This window comes from Sander vitreus, chromosome 3 (assembly GCF_031162955.1).
Source record: "Sander vitreus isolate 19-12246 chromosome 3, sanVit1, whole genome shotgun sequence".
NCBI lineage: Eukaryota > Metazoa > Chordata > Actinopteri > Perciformes > Percidae > Sander > Sander vitreus.
Genome location: NC_135857.1, coordinates 30,993,109 through 31,016,494, shown reverse-complemented (window position 1 = coordinate 31,016,494; position 23,386 = coordinate 30,993,109). Strand labels below are relative to the sequence as shown.

Genomic DNA, 23,386 nt, shown 5'->3' with positions numbered 1-23,386 from the left:
AAATATGTTAATCGCAATTAACTATAGAAATTCAGCAACTAATCGCGATTAAAAAAAGTAATCGTTTGACAGCCCTAATGATTTTATTGATACTTTATTGAGCTGTTTTTAAAAAGAGCACAGGACAATTGTATGATACCCCTCTACTAGTATATAAAGCCACAAAGCTGTATCTATTATATAGATAGTGCTATATCAACACTTGAATAACTTGATCACCAACAGTTATTCAAGCAGGATGACACAAAACAAAATGAATATGTAGGAAGGGGCTGCGTCATACATCCACTCTATTAACTAAGTAAGCACAAAACTGTAATACCTCAAGCAACTAATCATCTGTGATGAAAGAAATAATAATGATGAATCAAGGTTTGAGTACATTTGTCCCTCTGATATGCTCCACACATCAGATGAGGTATTTGCTGCTGATTCCAACTTCTAAGCATTAATTCATCAGACAATAAATGTGGGTTTGTACGTGCAAAAGTAACAAACCACATCCCAGCCAACCCACAACCACCAGTGTTACTTGGAGGGGTAAAAAACTTTTTCAAGCCAACCTCTCTCTTGCACAAGCCAAGGTCATTGCAGCAGCCAAATGGGGCTGGCAGCACATTCGCCCAGCGTGCAATCATACCTCCGAAGACTAGTGTCCTCGTGGTGTAAACCACAAGCTTTTGCTCTCGAGAAAAAGCCTGGGTCAAGCTGATGATTACATCAAGAGGACGGGCTTGCCAAGTGTTACTATCAGTGCCAAATGTCTTGTTCTTTTCCGCACACCTGCTCCATTTCTCATCACTCCCATTACAGTTTTGTTCGATTGCTAAACGATAGTGGGCACAACTGAAGCCACATGTGCAAAACTCTAACTACAGTCTGCAACAACAGTCACCTGAGCTAAACAGTTCACATCACCTGCAAAACTCATTCGGAGCAACACAACTCTTAACACACATCTCAAAACAGGCTCAGTGCAGCCAAACACTATGAACAATCCTCATTGAGATAACACACACTGTCACTCAGAACACACAGAGTAAAAACACTAGCATCAACACCAATACAGAAATTACAAACTTTTCATCTTTACAGTTTGAGTGTAGAGTACAGTTACACTTCACACTACTCAATAGTTTCTTTAAAGAAAAGATATAGATTTTATAATATATCAATTTTACGTAAGGTAAACAAGAAGGAATGAAAATCAGCAATTTGCTTCAATATAGTATTTTGTCTCTAGTACAGTTTTTCTCAATTGTTAAAACACTAAAACCCATTGGCTGAACAAAGTTCTCAGTTGCCTGAACTCATTTAGCTAATTGTGCAGTCTGTTGTCAATACCTTAAACCATTTCACACAGTAAAACACAATTTGCAGATCTCACTTAGACTTTTCAGCAAAACTCTAAACACATTCTCATTCTCAAAACACATTCTGCACTCTAATGCACATGTCATCCATACTGGTAAACACAAGTGGCAACAATCAAATACAAACAGAGAACACGTCATTGACTGAACACAATCACTCAAATTGATTTCACTTGTTTCAAATGATGTGACACAACCAATATAAGCCAGTTCAGAGAGCAAACAGGTTGTTGAAGGTGGGAAGGAGAAAGTCTGAGAATGGATAGAAGAAACAATGTGAGAGGACGAGGACGAGTGCGTATGCGTATGCGAGGTGGGCGACGAGGAGGAAGAGGAGAAGGAGGGCAAGAAAGAGGAAGAGGAGGACGAAGAGGAAGAGGAAGACAAAGAGTGGAAATATCTGATGAAATTCGAGCAACAGTCATAGACCATGTTCTTGTCCATGGACTGACAATGAAGGAAGCAGGACTTTCAGAGAAGAGAACAGGTACAGTATACTACTGTATTTTTGTAATTGCAAATTTACTGTACTACACTATATGCAGCTGTTTCAATAGCCATTTGTAAAGTTCATCACGGTATGTATTGTACTGCATGAATATGTTTTTAACTGCACATCTACTTTTTATAGAATTGCAAGGCTGCCACATGCAGGTGGAAGGACAGCTATACTTGTTTATTCACTCGGGAGCAAGAGGCCGTTATAGTGGGCATGCTCCTTCAAGATAATCTAATATGACTCAGAGAAATCCAGGATGAGTGATACAAGACAACACACACTTCCAGGGAATCGACAGTGTGAGCATTTCCACAATTTACCGTGTCCTCCATTGTAACAGGATGCGAATGAAACAAGTATACAGAGTACCTTTTGAGCGCAACTCACCAAGGGTGAAAGAACTGCGAGCTGTACACTGTGCGAAGTGTACATTCAGAAACATTTACTTTTATCCAGATTGTCTACAGTACTAACACATACTATGTGAATGACATTACTCTTCAGTACATACTATGTGAATCAGAAGTGCATACAGTAGGCCTAATTGCACTCTACAGTATAGCACTGTCTCTGCACGATTTACAAAATTCTACATACAGTATATTGTATTTCTACACAGACAATATTTGACTTGGAATCCTTGGACAGACCCCATGTGTTCATCTTTGTCGATGAAGCAGGCTTCAATCTAACAAAGAGGAGAGGTAGAGGCCGAAACATGATTGGACAGCGTGCCATTGTTGAAGTCCCTGGTCAACGAGGTGACAATGTCACAATCTGTGCTGCTATCAGCAACCATGGTGTTTTACATCACCATTTTACACTCGGGCCATATAACACCCAGCACCTTCTAAGATTTATTGTCAATCTAAGAGATATTTTATTTGAGCAGCAGGGTCAAGAGCTAAATGAGAATCCCATTCCCACCTATGTGATAGTGTGGGACAATGTCAGTTCCCACCGAGATGCTCAGGTAAGGGAATGGTTTAACATCAATGGGAAGTTTAAGAGCTCGTACCTCCCTCCATACTCGCCTTTCCTGAATCTGATTGAAGAGGTTTTCTCCTCTTGGAGATGGAAAGTATATGACAGACAACCCTACACCAGAGTAAATCCGCTGCAAGCCATGGATTTAGCCTGTGGTGATATAGGTGAGGAATCATGTCAGGGCTGGATACGGCACACAAGAGGCTTCTTCCCCCGTTGCCTCAGGAGGGACAATATTGCTTGTGATGTCGACAAAGTGCTCTGGCCTGACCCAGCCCAAAGACAAGAAGAAGCACATTGATCACATGTTTACTCCTTTGATTTGTGTCCCTTTTAGTATTGTATACTGTATTACAGTGCATTGTAGGCTGTATACTGTACAATGAACAAACTGTATGGCCCTGAACATTGTGTTTTCCATTTGTTACAGTAACAGTACTGACTGCTCAATATATTTTGACTGGTTGCAGGTTCATATCAACAAAGAACAAGAATTACAGTATCACAGAGACGAAGGAAAAGTTTGTGAGATGCAGGGTACGGTACTGTAAAAATAGGGGTACAAGGAGGAGGAAGAACAAAAAAAGAGCAAAGCAGAGTAGTAATTACTGATAAATTTTGAGCTACTAACGATGATTCGTTCATCAAAAGACAATAACGGAAAAATATGAAATTTGTTTTGAGATTAAAAATGTACTTCTCCCTGATAACTATATGTTTTGAACAATGTGTTTTCTATTTTTTGGTTTACTGACTGCTTGCTAGTGTATATCATTTTGATCACTTTGTTTATGATTTGAGAGCAGTGTTTGATTTTGAACACAGGTAAAACAGTTTTTTGTTTTCAGAAAATGGAGCAAGGTTTCAGAAATTGTGTAGAGAAAACTGTAATTTATGGAATTACTGAAAAAAATAACTAAAGGTACATAACAGTAACAAATAATAGTGTGACTAATCCTGCCTCTCTCCAGCATCATACAGCAAGTATTCTTCATCACTGGATGTCTGCATCATCTCTTAATACAAATGAATGTGGTGCTTCCATTGCTTTCAAACCATTACAAAAAAAGGCTTTCTGAGCTTTCTCTATATAAATACCGTATATGTTCATTAACTAGTCTAAAACAAGACCTGCTTAGGCTTTCAGCTAAAATTGCAATCAGCAGTGTTTGATAGGCACCAGACTGGAATCTATTCTGTTTTGAATGTGTGATTCACAGTTTTGACAGCAGTGTGTTAGCATTTGAACAAAGTGCTATAAATCCACAGTGTTGTGCAGGTTGTGGTTAAATGGGATAAGTGTGTAGAGTTTTGAAAACTGTGTTCAAGCAATGAAAAATGAACTAGAGTTTGGTCCACATTAGGGTTGGGTACCGTTTGGATTGTTACGATTCCGATGCCGAACCGGTACTTTTAAAACGATTCCAATTCCTAACAGATTCCTAAACCGATTCTTGAAAAACTGAAAAATGACATCAAAGAAAGGCTCTTTTATGGAGTTTTTTTTTAAATTGAAATAAATTAAATATATATATATATATATATATATATATATATATATATATATATATATATATATATATATATATATATACACCCTCAGTCACCTATATATATATACCTCAGTCACCTAACACATAACTACAATAATTTAACAAATAACAGTTACACTATTACAAGTAAAAACAAAATAAATTGTTGAGTTGGTATGCCAACCAGCTTCAAACTTTAGCAGTTCTTTTGCAGAAAAATGACCATATTTGCCTTCTCTGGCAAGATACGACACCTCTGCTGACTAATGGCATGTCCTGCACAGGAGAAAACTCTCTCAGATGGTGTCCAAGAGGCCTGGACACACAGGTAGGAGTTTGAAAGGGCAGACTCCCCCACCACCAGGCTACAGGGTCGGCAGAGCAAGTGTAATATGTTTACTAGTGATCACGTGCAGTGAATGGTTAATATGCTTTTACGTCCGTTTTGGTGAGCCTAGAGGGAAAATATGCCATTTTAAAAGTAGCCTACATTTACGATAGCTAGCCAACGGTAGACTACAGAGAAAGTGTGATATTTTTATGTCTGTTTCGGAGTGTGTACAAAAAGCCGTCTATCAGCAGTGATTGAAGAGTGCATGTCCGAGAATAGCGCGGACACGCGCTTCACACCGTGAGCGGGCACGTGCACCACTCGGCAGAAAAGGGAGAAAGAAAAAAAGAGTCTGCCGCTGTCCGCCGCGACAGAGGGAAAATATTTCAGTCAGATCCGAAATGAGGAACCGAAATTTGCGTTCTAATCCGGTCCGAATACTACCGTTTGCGTAGGAACCGGTTCCATAGCGGAACCGGGTTTCGGTACCCAACCCTAGTCCACATGAACTGCTGCTGTGCAGACTGTGGTTAGAGTTTTGCACGTTACTCCAGTGCCCTCTGTTGTTTAGCAATCAAAAAAAAACTGTAATGCTCTCTTTTTATTGTCACCCACATTCATCACTCGCTGTCTCACTCACTCAAACTTTATTTCACACCCACACTGGCATTTTTTCCCCCATTTTTTTCTTATGTCACCGATTCCTTTGTCACTCTGAGTCTCTTCAGATTCTCAGAACTTTTTAGGCTGTCCAAAGGCACATCTGTCAGGGTCACATATGACCATCATCAGTCATAATATCACTCAAAGGATGTCAGATGCTCCATATTAAAGTGCCCATATTATGAAAAGAATCACTTTATTATGTACTTTATTTTGTGTCTCTGGTCACACGCATACAAGCCATGCTGTTTTGAGTGAGATACGGTTTCTGAATGTATCCTGCCTTCAGTCTCCGGGGTGAGCTGTTCAAACTCGGCAGGGCCGTCTACGTCATTGGCCAAAACATTTGGTGTGTGCTAACCACTTTAGCTAATACCACATCAGCTAGCTGTTTCTCCAACTTCGGTCAGTACAAGGCAGGATTAGCTGGGAGACTTCTTCTAAATGAGGGCGCACATCCAACTTGCAGACAAGGGACATGTAAGTAGTTCTATACATTTTGTAGATTAGGGTGAACTCGTGTGTGTTGTACCTGGCAGCGCTAGCTTCTAGCTAGTAGTCCTTACCTAGCTACTGCGCATGTGCGACTCCCAACAAAGATGGGATAGAAGTGTGATGCCTCACTTTGTAGCTAAAACAGAGACCTGAATACACAGGGTGAAAAGAGGAGCTGCAGCAATGTGCAGTACGACAAAAATATGGTGTTTTTTTTAAATTAAACCATATAAACCTATTCTGGTACAACCTCCAAATACAATTATGAAACTGAAAATGAGCATAATATGGGCACTTTAAGCTTTTGTTTTGCACTGCCTCTTTAAAAAATGCCCCTTCTTAAACAAGTAGAGAAGACTCTCAGGGATTGTCAAAATTGTTTTTTTTTCTGAGCACAAATATTATTTTTCAGAAACATTAATAACCTGAGTGCAACATTATTTAGAATGTGAGATATGAGATATTTCTCTCTCAGTATGTATTTAAATTAGTTAACCATGCTTTTCTATAAATGGGTCTCTGAGCAATATATAGCTATATTTATAAAATAAGCTATAAATAATCTTTTCTACCATCCTGCTGCACGCATACTTGATTTTTCCTCGATTGAACGTCCCTTTCGGGGTCACCATAATTTGTACCATGATGCACTAGTTAATATGAACATCTAAAGGACATTTAGTCAGTCGCGTATTCTATTTCTGGTGTGTGTGGTCCCTAGGGTTTTTACATCTGGTGGATTAGGCAGAGGAATCACACTTGAGTCTGCTTGAAGTGAAACCCTCAGCAAAGACCACTTCTTTGAACCACTTCCGGATATAACAACAGTTAACATTTGACAAAAGCTTTCCAACACTGTAGCCCCTTTGTTTCCAGGGGAAAAAAACTTGAAGGCGGAAGAATGAAAGTAATAATCATGATTCTTTTCCTGCCCTACTTTGCAGTCATCATCTTTCAACAGAGAAATACAATATCCGTTTCTTCATATCCAGTTCAACGTATGACTCAGCTAAGTTTACAGAACAGATGTGTTTAAGACAATAAAGTTTTACCTGCCAGAAGATGGTATCTATTGTGCTGCCCAGGAAGCCTTCTCTTGTTTCAGACGACAGGAGTTTGGGTCCAAGGATCGTCATAAACTCCTCAAAATCAACTTGTCCATCACCTGACACAATAAAGAAAAGACACATTATTGATTGCTGATGATGTACTGATATTTGCATTGTTTACAGCTTTTGTCAAAGTAGTTGCTGGTTGTAAATATCACTTTAACTGCTGAGACCAAACCCATCCTGAACATCCCCAAAGGGGATATCAAACCCAAATAAAACTAATCCCAACTCAATCCTTTCCCATGTGATAAAGTGATGAACAGTTATTCTGTGAACTGCAGAGCAATATCCAGGCTGCATAACAGAAAGGTAAACTTCTTTTGTTTCTTGGTTTGGATCTGAGGCAAACAGCCAGGTATATAGCATTTATTTTAGTATATTCCTACAATGTGTTTGTAGGAAGACCCTATTTCTAGGCTTTAAGGGGAATATGGATGCAGTTTGTGTCTTTGTCGTTATAATTTAAGCCCAGCATGATTCAAATCATCCAGTTCAGTTTTTCCAGAGACTGTATCACTCACAACATGGAGTTCCTGCTGCGCACATCAAAAGTACTGATCTGGGACCTGCTGATGGTTATTGAAGCTACTGCCAAAACAAATCATCAAAACTCTGCAGATTGCACAAATTCTAACTAACCTTAAATCTTTTCCCATTTTTCTCTGAATGGAAAGTTCTTATAAGCCTAGTGAGGTTTCTTTATCTCCCCTGCAGAGTTTGTTTGAGTCTGGTTTTATTATTAGATGAACCAAACCTACATAGAAAGCTCTTGCTTAGGAAATTGTGAGAAGATAGGTGATAAATTCAGTAAAACTATTTGAGAATTAAGATCTATATCTGTTACAATAATGGGTTGGACAGATAGCTCACTTACATTAATGTAATTTAATTCAAAACTATTACAAGCAAAGACACATCATTCGTTGGTATCTTTCATTCTCTCAAACCCCAGTTTGTTCACTCGCTTTTCTTTTCTCATGTTTTTCACGTCCCTGTTGTAAAATCATTCTACTTCCCTCATGATTTTTCACGTGACAAATACATTGATTGATAGATCTTCCCACCTGCTCTTCCTGGTTTCTGCAGATGAGGCTGGGACCTTGTTACCGATGCAGGATGACTCAATCTGCCCCTACCTACAGTCCCTCTGCTCCTACTCCGTGTACTGTGCCAGCCAACCTCGGGCATGCACTGCAACGTTTAATGCCACTAACTGCACTTGTATTCATGCATATTCAGCAGGGCTGTGGGGCAAGATGAAGTGCTGCTGAAATCCTTGGATGTCAGGACAGGACACTGTTTGGATGACATTAGTAGGGATAGGGGGGGACTGGGTGAACGGATTCAAGGTACAATAGGATGAAGTAATTGTGCCTTGTTTACTGGGACCAGGCTACAAAACGCAGGGGAGTTGTTTACAGTTTTTCACGATCACTATGACAATTTTTTCAATACTTTTAACAACTTTCCTAAACTCTTAACGCACCAACACACCTACAACACACAATTGGCAAAACAGTTCATTTCATTCTCAAAATCATACATTGTAAACTAAACTCCAACACTGATTTTCAAAATACAATAATTCACTAACACAATGTACTATGTCTACCAAAACAATGCAAACATGTCTCAAAATCAAATAATTCTTCCAGAACACTAACACATGTTCTCTTCCAACAGGAACATTTAGTCAATCATAGCACAATGTCTTACAAAACACTAACATCACATGGAATTACAGAAACTACATTATTTGATATATATAATAATATACTTATACAATAATAATAGATAATAGTATATTGTATTGACCATAGATTGTGTTTTGCACTGCAGTTTCTTTTGAAGCCTTTCTTCATTTTTGTTTTGTTGGGTTTAGTAAATGCATGCATATTTTTTTTCTTAAGATTATTTTTTGAGCTTTTCCGCCTTTATTTGACAGGACAGCTAGTTGAGAGAGGGGAGAGAGAGAGAGGGGGAAGACATGCAGGAAATCGTCACAAGTCGGATTTGAACCCTGGACCTCTGCGTGGAGGCATAAACCTCCAAGTATATGTGCGCCTGCTCAACCCACTGAGCCAACCCGGCCACCATTTTGTTTTTTTTGCTGCAGAGATTCAATACAAAAAATGAATGACCCATCTCAGAGTAGCTTTATAGAATGTGCAGTTTATGAAAAAAAGGAGACAGAGACAGAATTGTCCTGGTACTCCTCTTCCTCTCCCTCGTGAAGCTATTTTTCTTATTTTCTGTGTTCATCTACAGTATATTGTTCAAACAGGTCTTCTTTTACTGTACTACAATATGATCATGCGAGTGAAAGAACCTCAACACCTGAGTGTGTTTCCTAGATGGGAATCAGCTGTAATTGATCTATTTGCATAACTTCAATCAGCTATGTATAACAGCTATGTTCAAATGCATGTATAAATTGCAGGGGATATATTTGTGTTTCAATTTTAAATATGAACAGCTGTTCACTTTGACTTTAGCCTATAAGTTAGGTTTAGAAAATGATGTTATCTGTTCTGACATACAGAGTGAAAACATTTGTAAATTGGTCAGTAAAGATCCATTGTTTTGGTCTTGGTTGAGTTTGTGTGTAAAAGAAGTTCAAGCATTTTAAATTTGTGTTAACTGTATGCATTTTGTATTAAAGCAACAAGAAATGTGTTAATTGTATAGCCTACACAGACAGATGTTGTGCTAATTGTGTTAAGAGTTTAGGAAAGTTATTAAAAGTATTGAAAAAAGTGTCTTAGCGATCGTAAAAAACTGTAACGTTCCACCAGGTAATATATTTATCACTGTTTGGTGGAAACCATTAATTTTCAGGAAATGAAAAAAGGTGATTTTGAAAACATTTTAGTGAGCTATTAGTCTCACACTGCCAGACCTTCCTCCACAGCGCTGCGGAGGAGGGTCTGGCTATTCCACACAGCATTCTGGGATGGGAGAGGAAAGTGCTCTGGTTTATTGGCATTTCTTTAAACCAATCACCCCGGTGCCGTTGCAAAATAGCCTCAGGAAGGAACTTGTTTTGGTGGAACGTGTATGTTCAAAAGTTAATTTATTCATTCAAGAGAAAACTGATTGGACAGATAGTCCAGCTAGCTGTCTGGATTTACCCTGCAGAGATCTGAGGAGGTGTTAACCATAGTGCTCATAAATCCACCGGAGTTTAAAAATTCCAACACAAAGAAACCGGAAGGTAGCAGAAGGTAGCAGACATGCGGCGAAATTTCCGGCGGCAACAGAGCAATCCCAGAAGTGGATGGTCGTGGATATAGACTATTGAGTTTTTAACCTCAGACGAAATCAGCTTGTCACTGTTGATTTTCAACTCTGCTGTGTGCAGCACTTTATTCAAGATGGAGGCGGGGTGGAATTATGAGGTTTTGCCGACAGTTTGAGGATCCAATGGAGTTACGAGATTTAGTCACAAGCTCTTTTTAATACTTTTCATTGGTTAAATATTTGTAAAACCCACAGACAGATGTAAAGGGTGACAATTATAGAGTTGATTTATGAAAAAAATAAATGACAAAATATGGACATAGGAAGTTTCTGTCCAACACTGATGAAACAAATGACTGAATGGAATGTGAAGTGGGGTTTTAAAGCACATTTTCTGTATGGTTCAGTCTCTCCGCTCTCATCAACCCTGATTCCAGCAGCCGGCAGCTGTTTTCAGCTAATAACTCCAGACAACACAAGTGTGTACAACTACGGCAGCTAAAAGGGGCAGATATTTTTCTCAAGAGTTTGTGAAGACAAAACCAGAGCAATTAAAGGATAACGTGGAGGCGCCTGGGTGGCTCGGTTGGTGAAGCGCACGCCTATGTGTGGAGGTTTGTTGCTCGATGCAGAGGTCCAGGTTTCGAGTATGACCTGCGGCGTTTTTCTGCGTGTCTTCCTCCTCTCTTTCCCTATTAGTGTCTGTGCTGTCCTGGTGACTAGAGGCAGGAATGCAAAAAAAAATAAAAAATGGTAATGTTGAACTTTAGGTGCCCAGAAACACAAATACAACAGGATGCTCATGTTGCTCTGTGTCTGCTGTGTCAGTGGGCAGTAGTTTATTAACAGGTTAGACAGAGACTTAAAAAGTATTTTTGTCTTCTTGCCTGTGTGGTGGCCAATCAATTTATTGCAACTTTATTCTTTTAATTTTATTAAAAGATTTTGAAAAATGTGTTATGAGTTCTCATCCACTATGAAGCTATAGTGTGCAACTATTTTATATTACAGCAATGAACGTCTGTTACATTCAAGCCATTGCCAAATGAGCAAATACAAAGCTAATTAAGACAGCTAATCAGCTCCACACAACTCTGTATTTCTCAGTATGGCTATGTTTAGAAAATGGTGTAGTCCAGCGACTTTCGCGTGCAGAAGCTTGAGTGATAATTACCTCTTCTGAAGAGCCCATCACGTTTTTTAATCCTCCGTGTCCTCCTTGATTTGATGGGTTAAATGCTACTAGCAACTGTGTGGAGGAGGGGTGGGGGTGGTGCGCGATCACCGATAGGCTTGGGTCATGTGGATGCACCGACAGTATTGTTGTCATTATTTAGAATTCCTCATGGGGGCGACAGAAACTACACACTATAGCTTTAAAGTCACAATGTAATAAAAAAAGAAAACTTTTAATTACACAGGTTCAACCAGATGACATTACTGAACTGGTGTGCCAATTAGTTTTAGTAACAAGTCACACTGGAAAATATCTGTTCATATTGAGTATTTACACTCCAAACTGAAACTCCTTTACCTCCAGATTTTTTTTGTTGTTACTTCATGTTGTACCAGACGTACAGTACATAAGAATTCCTTCTAAAAAAAACTCCCTAACATTGTGGAATATTTGACGTTCACCCTAAAAACCCTGTTTGCTTTACCGAACACATCACATTATGCACAAAGTCACTGAGTCACTTTCCATGTCTGTTATAGTCTAAGCCACCAAGTCTCTTCCTGTGTTATGTCACAACCAAGCATCCTGATTCAGCTTAAAATAGAACAATGAAATATTGAAGAAAGATGTGAAATCATGCCCCCTTAAGCTACAGTCAAACAAGTCAGATTAAAGACAATAGGGAATAAAACTAAATGTTGGTCTCTGTTGGTATTTAGTGAACTCATGAAGAAACAGACACAAACTTAGAGATTAGTCAAAGTTAGAGAGAGAAATGGCATCCAGGTCATTAACATCGGAAGAAAAAGAAGAACATGCGTAATCTATAGTGAAAAAAACAAAGGCTGGTGCAATGCTGTGATATAAAGAAGAGTAGTCACACCTCTCCATGAAGGGCAAACAGAACTCAATAACAATCACAAGGAGAGGCCTTACAGCAGAGACGAGCAGATAACCTGTCAGTATCTTCTAGAGATCAGCTGGACCTGGCCACTGGGGCTCAGAATCCATGGCTGTGACCGAGGATCTGATCCTCACAGCTGCCCACTTGGCCAAGATACAACCACTGCCGTCTACTCTCATTCATCTGCCAATGCCTCCTCTCCTCCATGCCGTGTCCCTTTGATCACTGGCTCTTTGTTATTGTGTCAACACGCATGGATATGATAAAATCATATCACACACTGCTCTGTAATAAAAAAGGCCAGATTTTTCACACTTTATATTTGTCAATTTAACGGTATGTTGTGAAGACCCGGCATTCTCACATCATCCAATCCCTGTGTGATGGAACTGGTTATTATAGCCCCTGTGTTTCCATGTGAATAACGTGGGAGATAATGAATGAATGAATTAGGACTACATCTAACAATTATTTCCACTAATCCTACAATTTACTTCATGATAAAATTGATTAATCATTGAATCTTTTGCTATTTAATATATTCATCTATACAGGCATTAAAGCTAAAGTTTGTTAGAATGTCTTACTTGATTGTAGCACCTTTCAAGCTATTCATCAGGCATCTTTTTTTTTTGTGCACACTATGTTACTTTTAGCGTATTCTGCTCGGTGTGTCCCCATGTCAGATCTGTGTGTAGGGGGTTACAGTGTGCATTACTGGTAGGAACTAAAGTTTTCAAATTGTACACATAATATAGGCTTTAAGGACTCTGTTACTCCAAGGTTATAATGAATGATAGCCAAAGCCAAACAGCTGATTTGAAGCGCTCGCTTTTCCTCCTACTGGCCAACTGCAACTGGTTGCTTCTTATCTTTACACTCTACTGATAAACACCATGTTAGTTATGTCACTATTTTATATTTAAATCAGACATATTCTTTGCACCTGAAAGCCTCTGTAGACATAAAGTCAGTGTGCAGGCCTCTTTCTTCATTTGTTGTTCTAAACCGGTTGGATCATACCTGAGTGAGCCGTCTTTATCGGATAGAAGTTTGGCAAATTAACAAACACAAAGCCCTCGCAAGGCAGCCAGACGATCCTAAGATTCAATAATGCCTAAGTGAAGAAAACCCCTAGTATTTTGCTAATGACATCAATCAATACAAAGAAGCTTACCTGATTTAGGAAAGAGGTTTTCCAGACTACAACTCCAACAAACTTATATTCAATACACAGAGACAGAAAGAACAATGAGAACCCAGTGAATAAATAAATAAACAGCATTACACTTCACTTCCTGGGACAAAAGCTGCTGTGACCTTCGTCAGTTCCGAAAGTAGCCTTGCTTGCTTCTTCAAGTTGCAGCAGACAATGCAACAAGACCCGGCCCTGAGGCACATAAGCAGCTACGGTCTCCTGAGATTCTGAAGCAGATGAGTCAGAAGAGGAATAAAGGCAGTCTAACATCTTAAACTTTAATATTCAGCCTTGAACATTAATAGTATTTCTCTTTTCTCACAGTGAAACTGAAAAGCACTTATCAACGCTGTGATAGCAGCATGAAGAATTTGAATATTTTCCCAGTGATCTGACATTTGCATATTGCACTTTTCCATCCCAGCCTTATATAATTTTAAGAGTCTATCTTTTGAAATATCAAATCACAGTCAGTGTTGACGGCTTTGCCTACAGTTTTTTAAGATTGCTATGACAATTTTTTCAAAACTTGTACCAACTTTCCTAAACTCTTAACACAGCACAACATCTGTCTGTGTAGGCTATACAATTAACACATTTCTTGTTGCTTTAATACAAAATGCATACAGTACACACAAGCTCAACCAAGACCAAAACAATGGATCTTTACTGACCATGTTTTCACTCTGTATGTCAGAACAGATAACATCATGTTCTAAACCTAACTTATAGGCTAAAGTCAAAGTGAACAGCTGTTCATATTGTAAATTGAAACACAAATATATCCCCTGGATTTTGTTCCACTGCTACTGAGAAACAGCTGATTGGTTATGCAAATAGATCGATCACAGCTAACCTGTCACGATAACAAATTTTGCTGGACGATAAATTGTCCCAGAAATTATTGCGATAAACGATAATATTGTCGTTCTGAGACCATTTTCATCTAATATCATGATAATGGCATAATAATGCAGGTACACCTTTTCAAAGATCAATACACTTTTATTTCTAAAGAATATTTAACACTGGAACTGGAAGACATTTTAAATATCCACAATATGTCTTTGATCTCCTTTAGTATGTCGTCTTTCACGCTATTTACAGTTGTGGAATTGCTGTTTGTGACATGTACATGTTCTCCCAGGCAATTCGTACTGGCTGTCAAATGCAGCATTCCTCGAGTGTTTGTGCGATAGACTACAGACTCTGTACTGCATTTAACAATTATTTAACACTAAATATTAAATTTAAATAATATATAATTAATAAATTAAATCTATCTATATGGCTATCTGCCACATGGCAAGTAAATGTTTGTACCAAAATAGTTCTGTTTTTCAGTCTTCATTTTGGCGAAGGTGCAGCTATACTTTCTTCTGCTCCTCTGCAGGTCGGAGCTTCACGGGGGTGGGCCGACACACACACACACACACACACACACACACACACACATACACACACACACACACACACACACACACACACACACACACACACACACACACACACACACACCAGCCACCACGTCACTTCTGATAGCTAGCGTTTACCTTTAGTAAGTGGTGATTTCTGAGGTAACGGAGTCTCAGTTCACCGTCCGGGAGCCTCTGACACACTGACAGCTGTAGGCTTGTACCGGTTAATGTTCTGTGCATTGTCTGACACATGCAGCAACTTTCCTGAAACCGCTTGCGAGACTGACAAGTCCACAGCAGCCCGTGGCGTGTATGTCCGTGCCTGTCTTCACCGCCTCCACCTGCAGGTTGTCAACTGCGTGGTTTGGAATGAAAGGGAGAAAACAGGACGCCAAGTAACACGAAGGATATCGCTCATATACTCCAACTACTAGCATTTTCTCTGTCTCTCTCCGCCAGGAGTCCCGCCGCCACACAAAGACCATGCGACTGACAAGAGGGTTCACTCCTCCTTGCGCTAAGGAACCGAGAGTGGTCATCCAGTCTTTTTTTATCGTGCAATTAATTGATTTATTGACTATCGCGACAGGCCTAATCACAGCTGATTGATATCTAGGAAATACACTCAGGTGTTGAGGTTCTTTCAATCAGTAAAAGAGGTCCTATTTGAACAATATAGATGAACACAAAGAAAGGAGAAAAATGCCTGCACGAGGGAGAGGAAGACGAGTACTAGGACAATTCTGTCTCCGTCTTCTTTTTTTCATAGACTGTACATCATTTCTGCAGCAAAAGAAACAAAATGCATGCATTTACTAAACCCAACAAAACAAAAATGTAGAAAGGCTTCAAAAGAAACTGCAGTGCAAAACACAATCTATGGTCAATACAATATACTATTGTCTATTATTATTGTATAAGGGCAGACCTGACACATATCAAATAATGTAGTTTCTGTAATTCCATGTGATGTTAGTGTTTTGTAAGACATTGTGCTATGATTGACTAAATGTTCCTGTTGGAAGAGAACATGTGTTAGTGTTCTGGAAGAATTATTTGATTTTGAGACATGTTTGCATTGTTTTGGTAGACATAGTACATTGTGTTAGTGTATTATTGTATTTTGAAAATCAGTGTTGGAGTTTAGTTTACAATGTGTGATTTTGAGAATGAAATGAACTGTTTTGCCAATTGTGTGTTGTAGGTGTGAGTTTAGAAAAGCTGTTAAAAGAACTGAAAAAATTGTCATAGCGATCATATAAAACTGTAATACCTGGCTTTGCACAACGCTGTGTGCAAGCAGAGGATTGCTTGTGTTTGTGTTTTCTTGCTGCTTAGAGTTTTCTCTCCAAGGACAAATGGTTAAAAGGTCACGGTAAGGTAAGAGTGATACTGCAGAAATAAACCTCTACTGATTCAGATGGTACTGTTTTAACAGCAGGAACCATAAGAACTCACATTTGTGACGCCTTTTCCCACAGATTCAGCTCCTGCAGCGAATGCATTGATTAGGCAATTAGTTTTGTTCTAGTTGGACAACCATTATGAAAACCCACTTTAATCTACAATAACTGTCCGCATGGCATGTGTGCATACATTTTATTCATCTCGCATATTTCTTTCTTAAGATTGTTCTCCCCATGCAGCAGTTTTCCTTTGGTGCTTTCATGTTTCAAGCAGAAACGACGAGTGGTTGAGATTGAAATGAATACACACTCAACGTCTTATACATGACACAGAGGAATATGTAACGTGCGCATCTGAACAGGCAAGAGTGCACAGAAACACGCTGCGGTTTCCTGTAAATCTTTTTAAAAGTTGCACCTCATGGTATTTACATTTTTATGTTGAAGAATATCTATGATGTAACACAAAAGAGGAGGAACCCAATCTGCATTGCACAGTACATTTTTACACCTTGTGTGTGTGTGTGTGTGTGTGTGTGTGTGTGTGTGTGTGTGTGTGTGTGTGTGTGTGCGCGCATGTGACTCACCATCCATGTCTAGTCTCTGCATGATGATGGCCAGCTCCACCTCACTAGGCATGTAGCCCAGAGAGCGCATGGCCATACCCAGCTCCTGTTTGGAAATGAACCCGTTCCCGTCACGATCCAGCACCTTAAACGCCTCCCGGATCTCTGCCAAGACAAACAGGAAATCGACTCAGCATCTATTAAACAATGCCCAACACATCCTGCTTCCAAGTTGCACAACTATGAACACTTATTCATGTTCATCTACAGCACTGTGTGTATAAGTCATGCCAGACATCCACATGATTATTTCTTCACACCGTCCATCCATTTTATTGGATTGATTTTTTGGCAGCGATACACTTCTCACGACTTTTAACTCATCTGGCATTTAATGAAGTCTTTTGGCATTTCACCCTTCCCCCCTCTTTCCTTCACACCTCTCTCTACCTCCCTCCCTCTCTCTTCCTGTCTGACCCAACTTTGGGCTGCGCATTATGCAATTGGTCTCACACCACTGCCTCAAGTTAACAAGATCAATTCCACCCATCGATTCATTTTCTCCACCTTCTGTCACAGCCGCTCTCACCTTTGCTCGCTTTCATAATTTCACATTTACAAACGCAATCCTTCATTCCTTTACTCTCCGTCTTTTGTTTCCTCCTTTGTATTTTACAGAATAGTTTCAATCTTTCAATTAGTTCATCATCCAATGCAACATTTAAAGAGTTAGCAAGTAAGAGGGGTGGGGTTTGTTTAGTAGCACTGAAAGGGTCATAGTATCTACTATAAATCCCTTGATTTAAACAAGTCAAGTACATTTTATTTATAGAGACAAAGTCATAAATCTGCCTCAAAGAGACGTGAAAAAGCAAGGTTTGGAAAAAAGTCAGAAGCATCGTGTCGAAACAGATTTTTTTTTTTTTCATCTTTCCTGTAATGTTAATCATCCTGCAACCCTTTATAGTCCGATCTTTACTGCAGTTATATCTTAACATGAATCTACAGTACATGAAGCAGAAATAAACATCATAAAACACCTTATAGCCCTATAAAAAAATACCAATTTGGTGGAATCCCAGCAAGGTGGATTCAACTCAGCGATCAACTTCAGAGATGTAGTTTGCAGTGTTAATAAAGTACACTACAAACAGACTTGCAGAATGACTTTTTGCCAGTACTGTTTTTAAGTGTTTGTCTTCAGCAATTGTAATGTTTAGTCCACAACCTAAGTAAATTTACTTTAAGATGAAACAAGCCCATTTGTTTGATTCTGAATGTGGCATACTTTATTTTAATTTCTTTTTTTCAAATTAGTTCTTGAATTTAGCATATTAGCAGTAACCTGCAGGATGTCTAAACAGCATCGTGAAAATGTGTGGCAAAATTGCAGGGATTCATTTTAAAGAGTTATCCCTCTTATACAGGGTCAGAGCCATGAGGAAGTCCAAAGCTATACACGCTGAACTCAGTCACCCCTTGTCTTGTGAATACAGGCTGCTGCCATCTGGTCACGAGGACCAAGAGATTGAAGAGCTCATTTGTCCCTGTTACCATAGGCGGAAATCGCGCGGGGGGGTCAGAACCTACCCCATCTGAGGGTTGTGCCCCCCTAAAAATATCAATTAAACCATAACTGTGTATATATATATATATATATATATATATATATACACACACTTCAAATAATTGTGTAAGTAGTAAAACAATACAAATGCAAATGGGGCAAAAAAATGCATTTTAAGTTTAGAAAAATTTTGTGTCCCCCCTCCCATGCCTCACAGTGGTTTGGTCCACTGTTTGGTTTTCTCCCTGTACGTTAACGGTCCGCAGAAGTCCGGTGGGACTCGTGGGAAAGATCGAATTGAGTCAGTAAGTAGGCTGGCAAGGCTCTTTAATTCACTTTAAACATCAGATGAAGTGATTCTTTTTTCTAATACAGATGATGCCGAGTAGGGTTGTGCCGATGGACGATATCATAGCAAATGCACCTGCGCCCATCTGTGCGCCCATGGGCGTGCTGGTCTTACAGGGAGGTGTGTTCAGGTGCATTCTTGGCGTATTGCTTGAGGCAGTGGAAAGTGATCGCGCCATTCACCAACAAAAACCTGGTCTAAAGTCAATAACGCAGAATTTCATTGTTATTTTAACAGCAAATTAGTGAAATGCGCCTAGGCTAGTGCACAGCACGTGCACACTATGCTTGTTACACACACAGGGAAGCGCAGCAGCACACAAACATGCAAAAGATTAAAAATAAAAATATTACAATGTGAAATAGTATTATGAAATGATCTGCTCGCGCGCTTTCACTTCACGCACAAGCAGATCAGTTTCTTCTCCTGAAAATCTCTCCGTCCTGTTCAGCAAATCCGCCATCATAATAGCAATGTGCCAAGGTACAAACGCACCTGGCTTTTAAAGGGAATGGGAGATGACACTCTGATTGGTTTATTGCATGTTACGCCCAAAACACACCTATGATTAATTAAGACACTAAGTACAACCCTTTTGAACCACACGTCTGGCACACGGACCCTTTTTTCCGCCGTCAAACTAGCAAAAGTGGATTTATACACGCCCTAAATGCACCTGCGCCAGGCGCTTCATGCCGTGCGCTTAGATTTATTATTATTTATTATTTCCACCCACTGTGCTTTCATGCTACACACTGGTTATAGAAAATGAGCCGAACAAAGTGTCACTCATCTGGTGAGAGCGTTGTGCTTTTCTACGCTGTGATAAGAGTGTGTGAATGAAACATTAAGCTGTTTTACTAGTTTAGTGGCCTGCTGGCTGGCTAGTTGGTTATTGCTATGAGGCTCAGTTCTCCGTTCAGCATCATCTGTATTAGAGAAAAGAATCACTTCATCCGATGTTTAAAGTGAATAAAACCGCTTTGCCAGCCTACTTACTGGAGTTCCACAACTACACATATCATATACAAGTACAATTTTGTTTGTATTATTTGTGTCCCCTTCAATTATTGCTCTTAAGAAATTTAGATGAAATTTACGCCCATGCCTGTTACCATTGGTCTCATTAATACCTTGATGTAATTTGTCCTATTGGAATATAGAATATGAATGTATGTTATGTTGTGTATGAACTGCTGTCTTTTATTCTCTGCTGGCTGTAGAAAGAATTGCCCCATTCAGGGATACTAAAGTTTACTTGACTTGTCTTGACTTGACTGAACTGACTCACAGCAGAGACACAGTTGAGTCCACAGCTGGTTCACCAGCTGCTCAACGTGTGATCACCTCGTCAGTGGAAGGAATCAACAGGCTTCGCTGTGCTTTAATGAATGCATATTTCATAAGTGTGCCCACAGACAGGAGAGGGTGTATGGCAAGGAAAGAGAGAGAAACTGACAGGCATCTGGTGTTTTTAAATAGAGGTGGAATGTCACTCCTCTGAAGAACACTATGACTGCATGGCATGCATGAGCGCACTGTTCAGCGCTGGATCATTTCAGATTGGAAAGTGGAGTAGACTCCCTCCTTCCCGGCAACTACAGAGGCCGAGTTTTTTTCTTTCAATGGACATACAGAGGACATACCCTGCATCTCTCTGCAAGTGTTGGATCCAACAGCAATAAAAAATGCAAAATCAGTTATATCATATGCATGATTCAAAAATGCAATACTTGAATTACAATCTTTGACAGTTGCCAATAATTTGTTGTAGTGCTCTCATAACAACAATGCAGCAAAAGCCGAGACAGAAAATATCACAGAATGTTGTTACAAAGGAAGAAAAATCCATCTTAACTGAGTGGAAACGTATTGCATTTTTTCAGGGAACAAACTAACAACATTATCTGACAGCTTGAACCAAGTAATTGCCAAACTAAACCAAAGACATCATTAAGAAATTAATGAGCCCATCTATCATCTCATTATCTGCTGCACTGCTGCCATTCTGAACCAGTCTGCTGGCAAATTATTTGGAACAACAAAACATAAATGGAGCATTAATTAATTGTCTCATGAAATAGAGAACAGTGTTTTGACTGTGGTGAGCACCTACAGTAGATAATAAGTAGTCACAGTCTGCGACCTGCATCAAAACAGCATGTCACCGCTTCCCCAAACAGCTGCACCAGCACATGCATCATCTGTAACAATACAAACACTTGTTTTACAGATTATTTTTTCCTGAATAATCTAATGAGCATCTCATTAATAAATATATCAGTCGCTCAGGTCTTTGTTGAGTTTCCTGTGTCTGGAGAACAGAATATTTTTTTAATTTAATTGAATTTAAATACTTTTTATTGATCCCCAGTGGGGAAGTTGCAATGTTTTTCACTCTGTTGTTAAAACACACTACACACAGGCCTGAAATACACACACATGCTCAGGTCCTATTCCTGCGCAGATGGAGAGATGTCAGAGACATGACACCATGGAGACTAGGTTTATGCCGTATATCGAAATGACTCAGCCCATTTCATGCACAAATGCGCCTCCTTTCCATAGAGACTCATGACACATGGGAAATATTGAGCTGCTTTCCAACTCAAAATTTGACATTTGGAACAGCAATATTTCTACCAGAAGGACAGAAGTAACAAGAAACGGAACAGCGAACTTAAAAGAAAAAGAATCCTAAAGTCCCAGAGTTTGTTAATGTTGTATGCAAATTATGCCTTGCAGTTTTAAATGTTTATGAGGGCATGTGTTTATTTTGACTGGGTCCATGACTATGTATGCTTGAATGACTGGTGCCTGTTTACTTGCATTATGTAATCTGCCCACTATCATATTCTACTTGACCATTGAGATACAGCAGCGATGCTTCATGGCGTCGACACAGACACAGCTGGCACATGTGCTAGAACTTTGACTTTAGACAACACAACTGCAACACAAGAAGAAAAGAAAACATGATCACATTATAGCTGCCCAGCACTCCAAGGTGCACCCAATTAGCCTATACCAAATCCAATGTTCTCTGCATGTGAATCACAAGAGTAATTAAGTGCCTGTCGATCGACTACTCAATAAATCAACTAATCATTTTAGCTCTTGTTAGATTTATTAATAAGAACCTCATATGGGATAAGGCTATTAAAAATAACAGGAAAAATGATTTTTTTAAATTATTAAATATTACTGAATATATTTGCATTACATGTGTAAACATTTTCTTTTGTTTTGAGATTTTGTGGATGCAGAATGATTGTGATTCTTTTTATTTTGATCTCTGGTTAATAATGTGTCAGACCTGAAAACAAGTTGGTTCCATATTTGGCTCCTGGCACCAGTATCATCAATGACTTTAGGTGTTGTGGCGTCCCAGTGGGATTGAGGAGAGACAAAATACATTCAGCACCCTGGACAGCTCCCCAAACTCCTGCTAAGACAAGTTGTCTGTTGCATGTTATGCCGACCTTAGATATAAATGGACTGTATATACAGTCCATTTATATCTCAGTAAGTAATATATAGCACATTTCTGGTCTTTACGACTACTCAAAGCACATTTACATAGAACAGGAACCATTCACACATATTCATACACTGTGGCCATGGCTACCATCCAAGGTGCCACCTGTTCATCAGATAAACATTCACACACACATTTACACACCAATGGCGCAGCATCGGGAGCAATTCAGGGTTTAGTGTCTTGTCCAGGGACACTTAGACATGGGACTGCAGGGCTGGGGATCGAACCTCCGACCTTCCAATTGGTAGACAACCGCTCTACCACCTGAGCCACAGCTTAGGTGCCACAGCCACCACAGCTGCCTTACACGATTCAAGCGATTCCAGCTCTTGCTAGAGTTGTGGTGCGCTCAGTCATAGCTGTCTTGTGTCAGCTTTTTTCTCATCTCGACGTTCCAACAAAATCAAATGTGTTTGATATTAGCGTATGTTTTAAGTCTTGGTATAAAATCTTATAGTCTGTGACTAAAAAGTAATTATGACAGATTGTCTTCAAATGGAAGACTGTTGTCTTTTGATGTGAGATGGTGTCAGACTTTAGTCTTTAACATCTTTTCAGAGTCTTCTAGTGTATGGTAATCATTAGTGTGATCATGTCTGTGTGCTGCAGGCAGGCAGTACATACAATACACCTGGTACCAATTCCACAACCGGTATCTTTACTTCCAGTCCTGTAGATACTGTAGCCAAGCCTGTCAGCCAATTGCTAAGTTTGGATATGAGTCTACATAGCCCAAGCACAAAAACTGCCAAGTGGGAACTACTGTTTCTATGCCCATGGAGTTGAAAACAAGCTGCCTAATGCTGGTGCCCGTCAGCCTCCCTGTTCCTTCTCCCTCTCTCTTACAAGGAAAGCTTGACAACCCCCCCCTCCCCCCACCCCACGGGCTCACTGCCGTTTGGTCTAGCTCAGCATGCTAAGTGAAATAAGAGCCTAAGTGCCGACTAGAAAATATTTCTTCTCCTGCCCTTTTACTAATACTTTAATAAAAAAAGCCTATTTTTGTTTTTGCTGTAAAGCCTGTCTCC

At 39.5% G+C, this 23,386-nt stretch overlaps 1 protein-coding gene across 1 annotated transcript in view; it reads right to left on the bottom strand.

The window, feature by feature from the left end:
• LOC144513463 (calcium-binding protein 8-like) overlaps nt 1-23,386 on the bottom strand; it is an 81,439-nt gene that overhangs the window by 34,759 nt on the left and 23,294 nt on the right. The window contains exons 3-4 of the mRNA XM_078244552.1: nt 16,923-17,066; nt 6,933-7,045 (exon numbers count right to left, since the gene is read on the bottom strand). Coding sequence (XP_078100678.1) covers nt 6,933-7,045; nt 16,923-17,066 — 257 coding nt within the window. The remainder of the gene's footprint in view (nt 1-6,932; nt 7,046-16,922; nt 17,067-23,386) is intronic.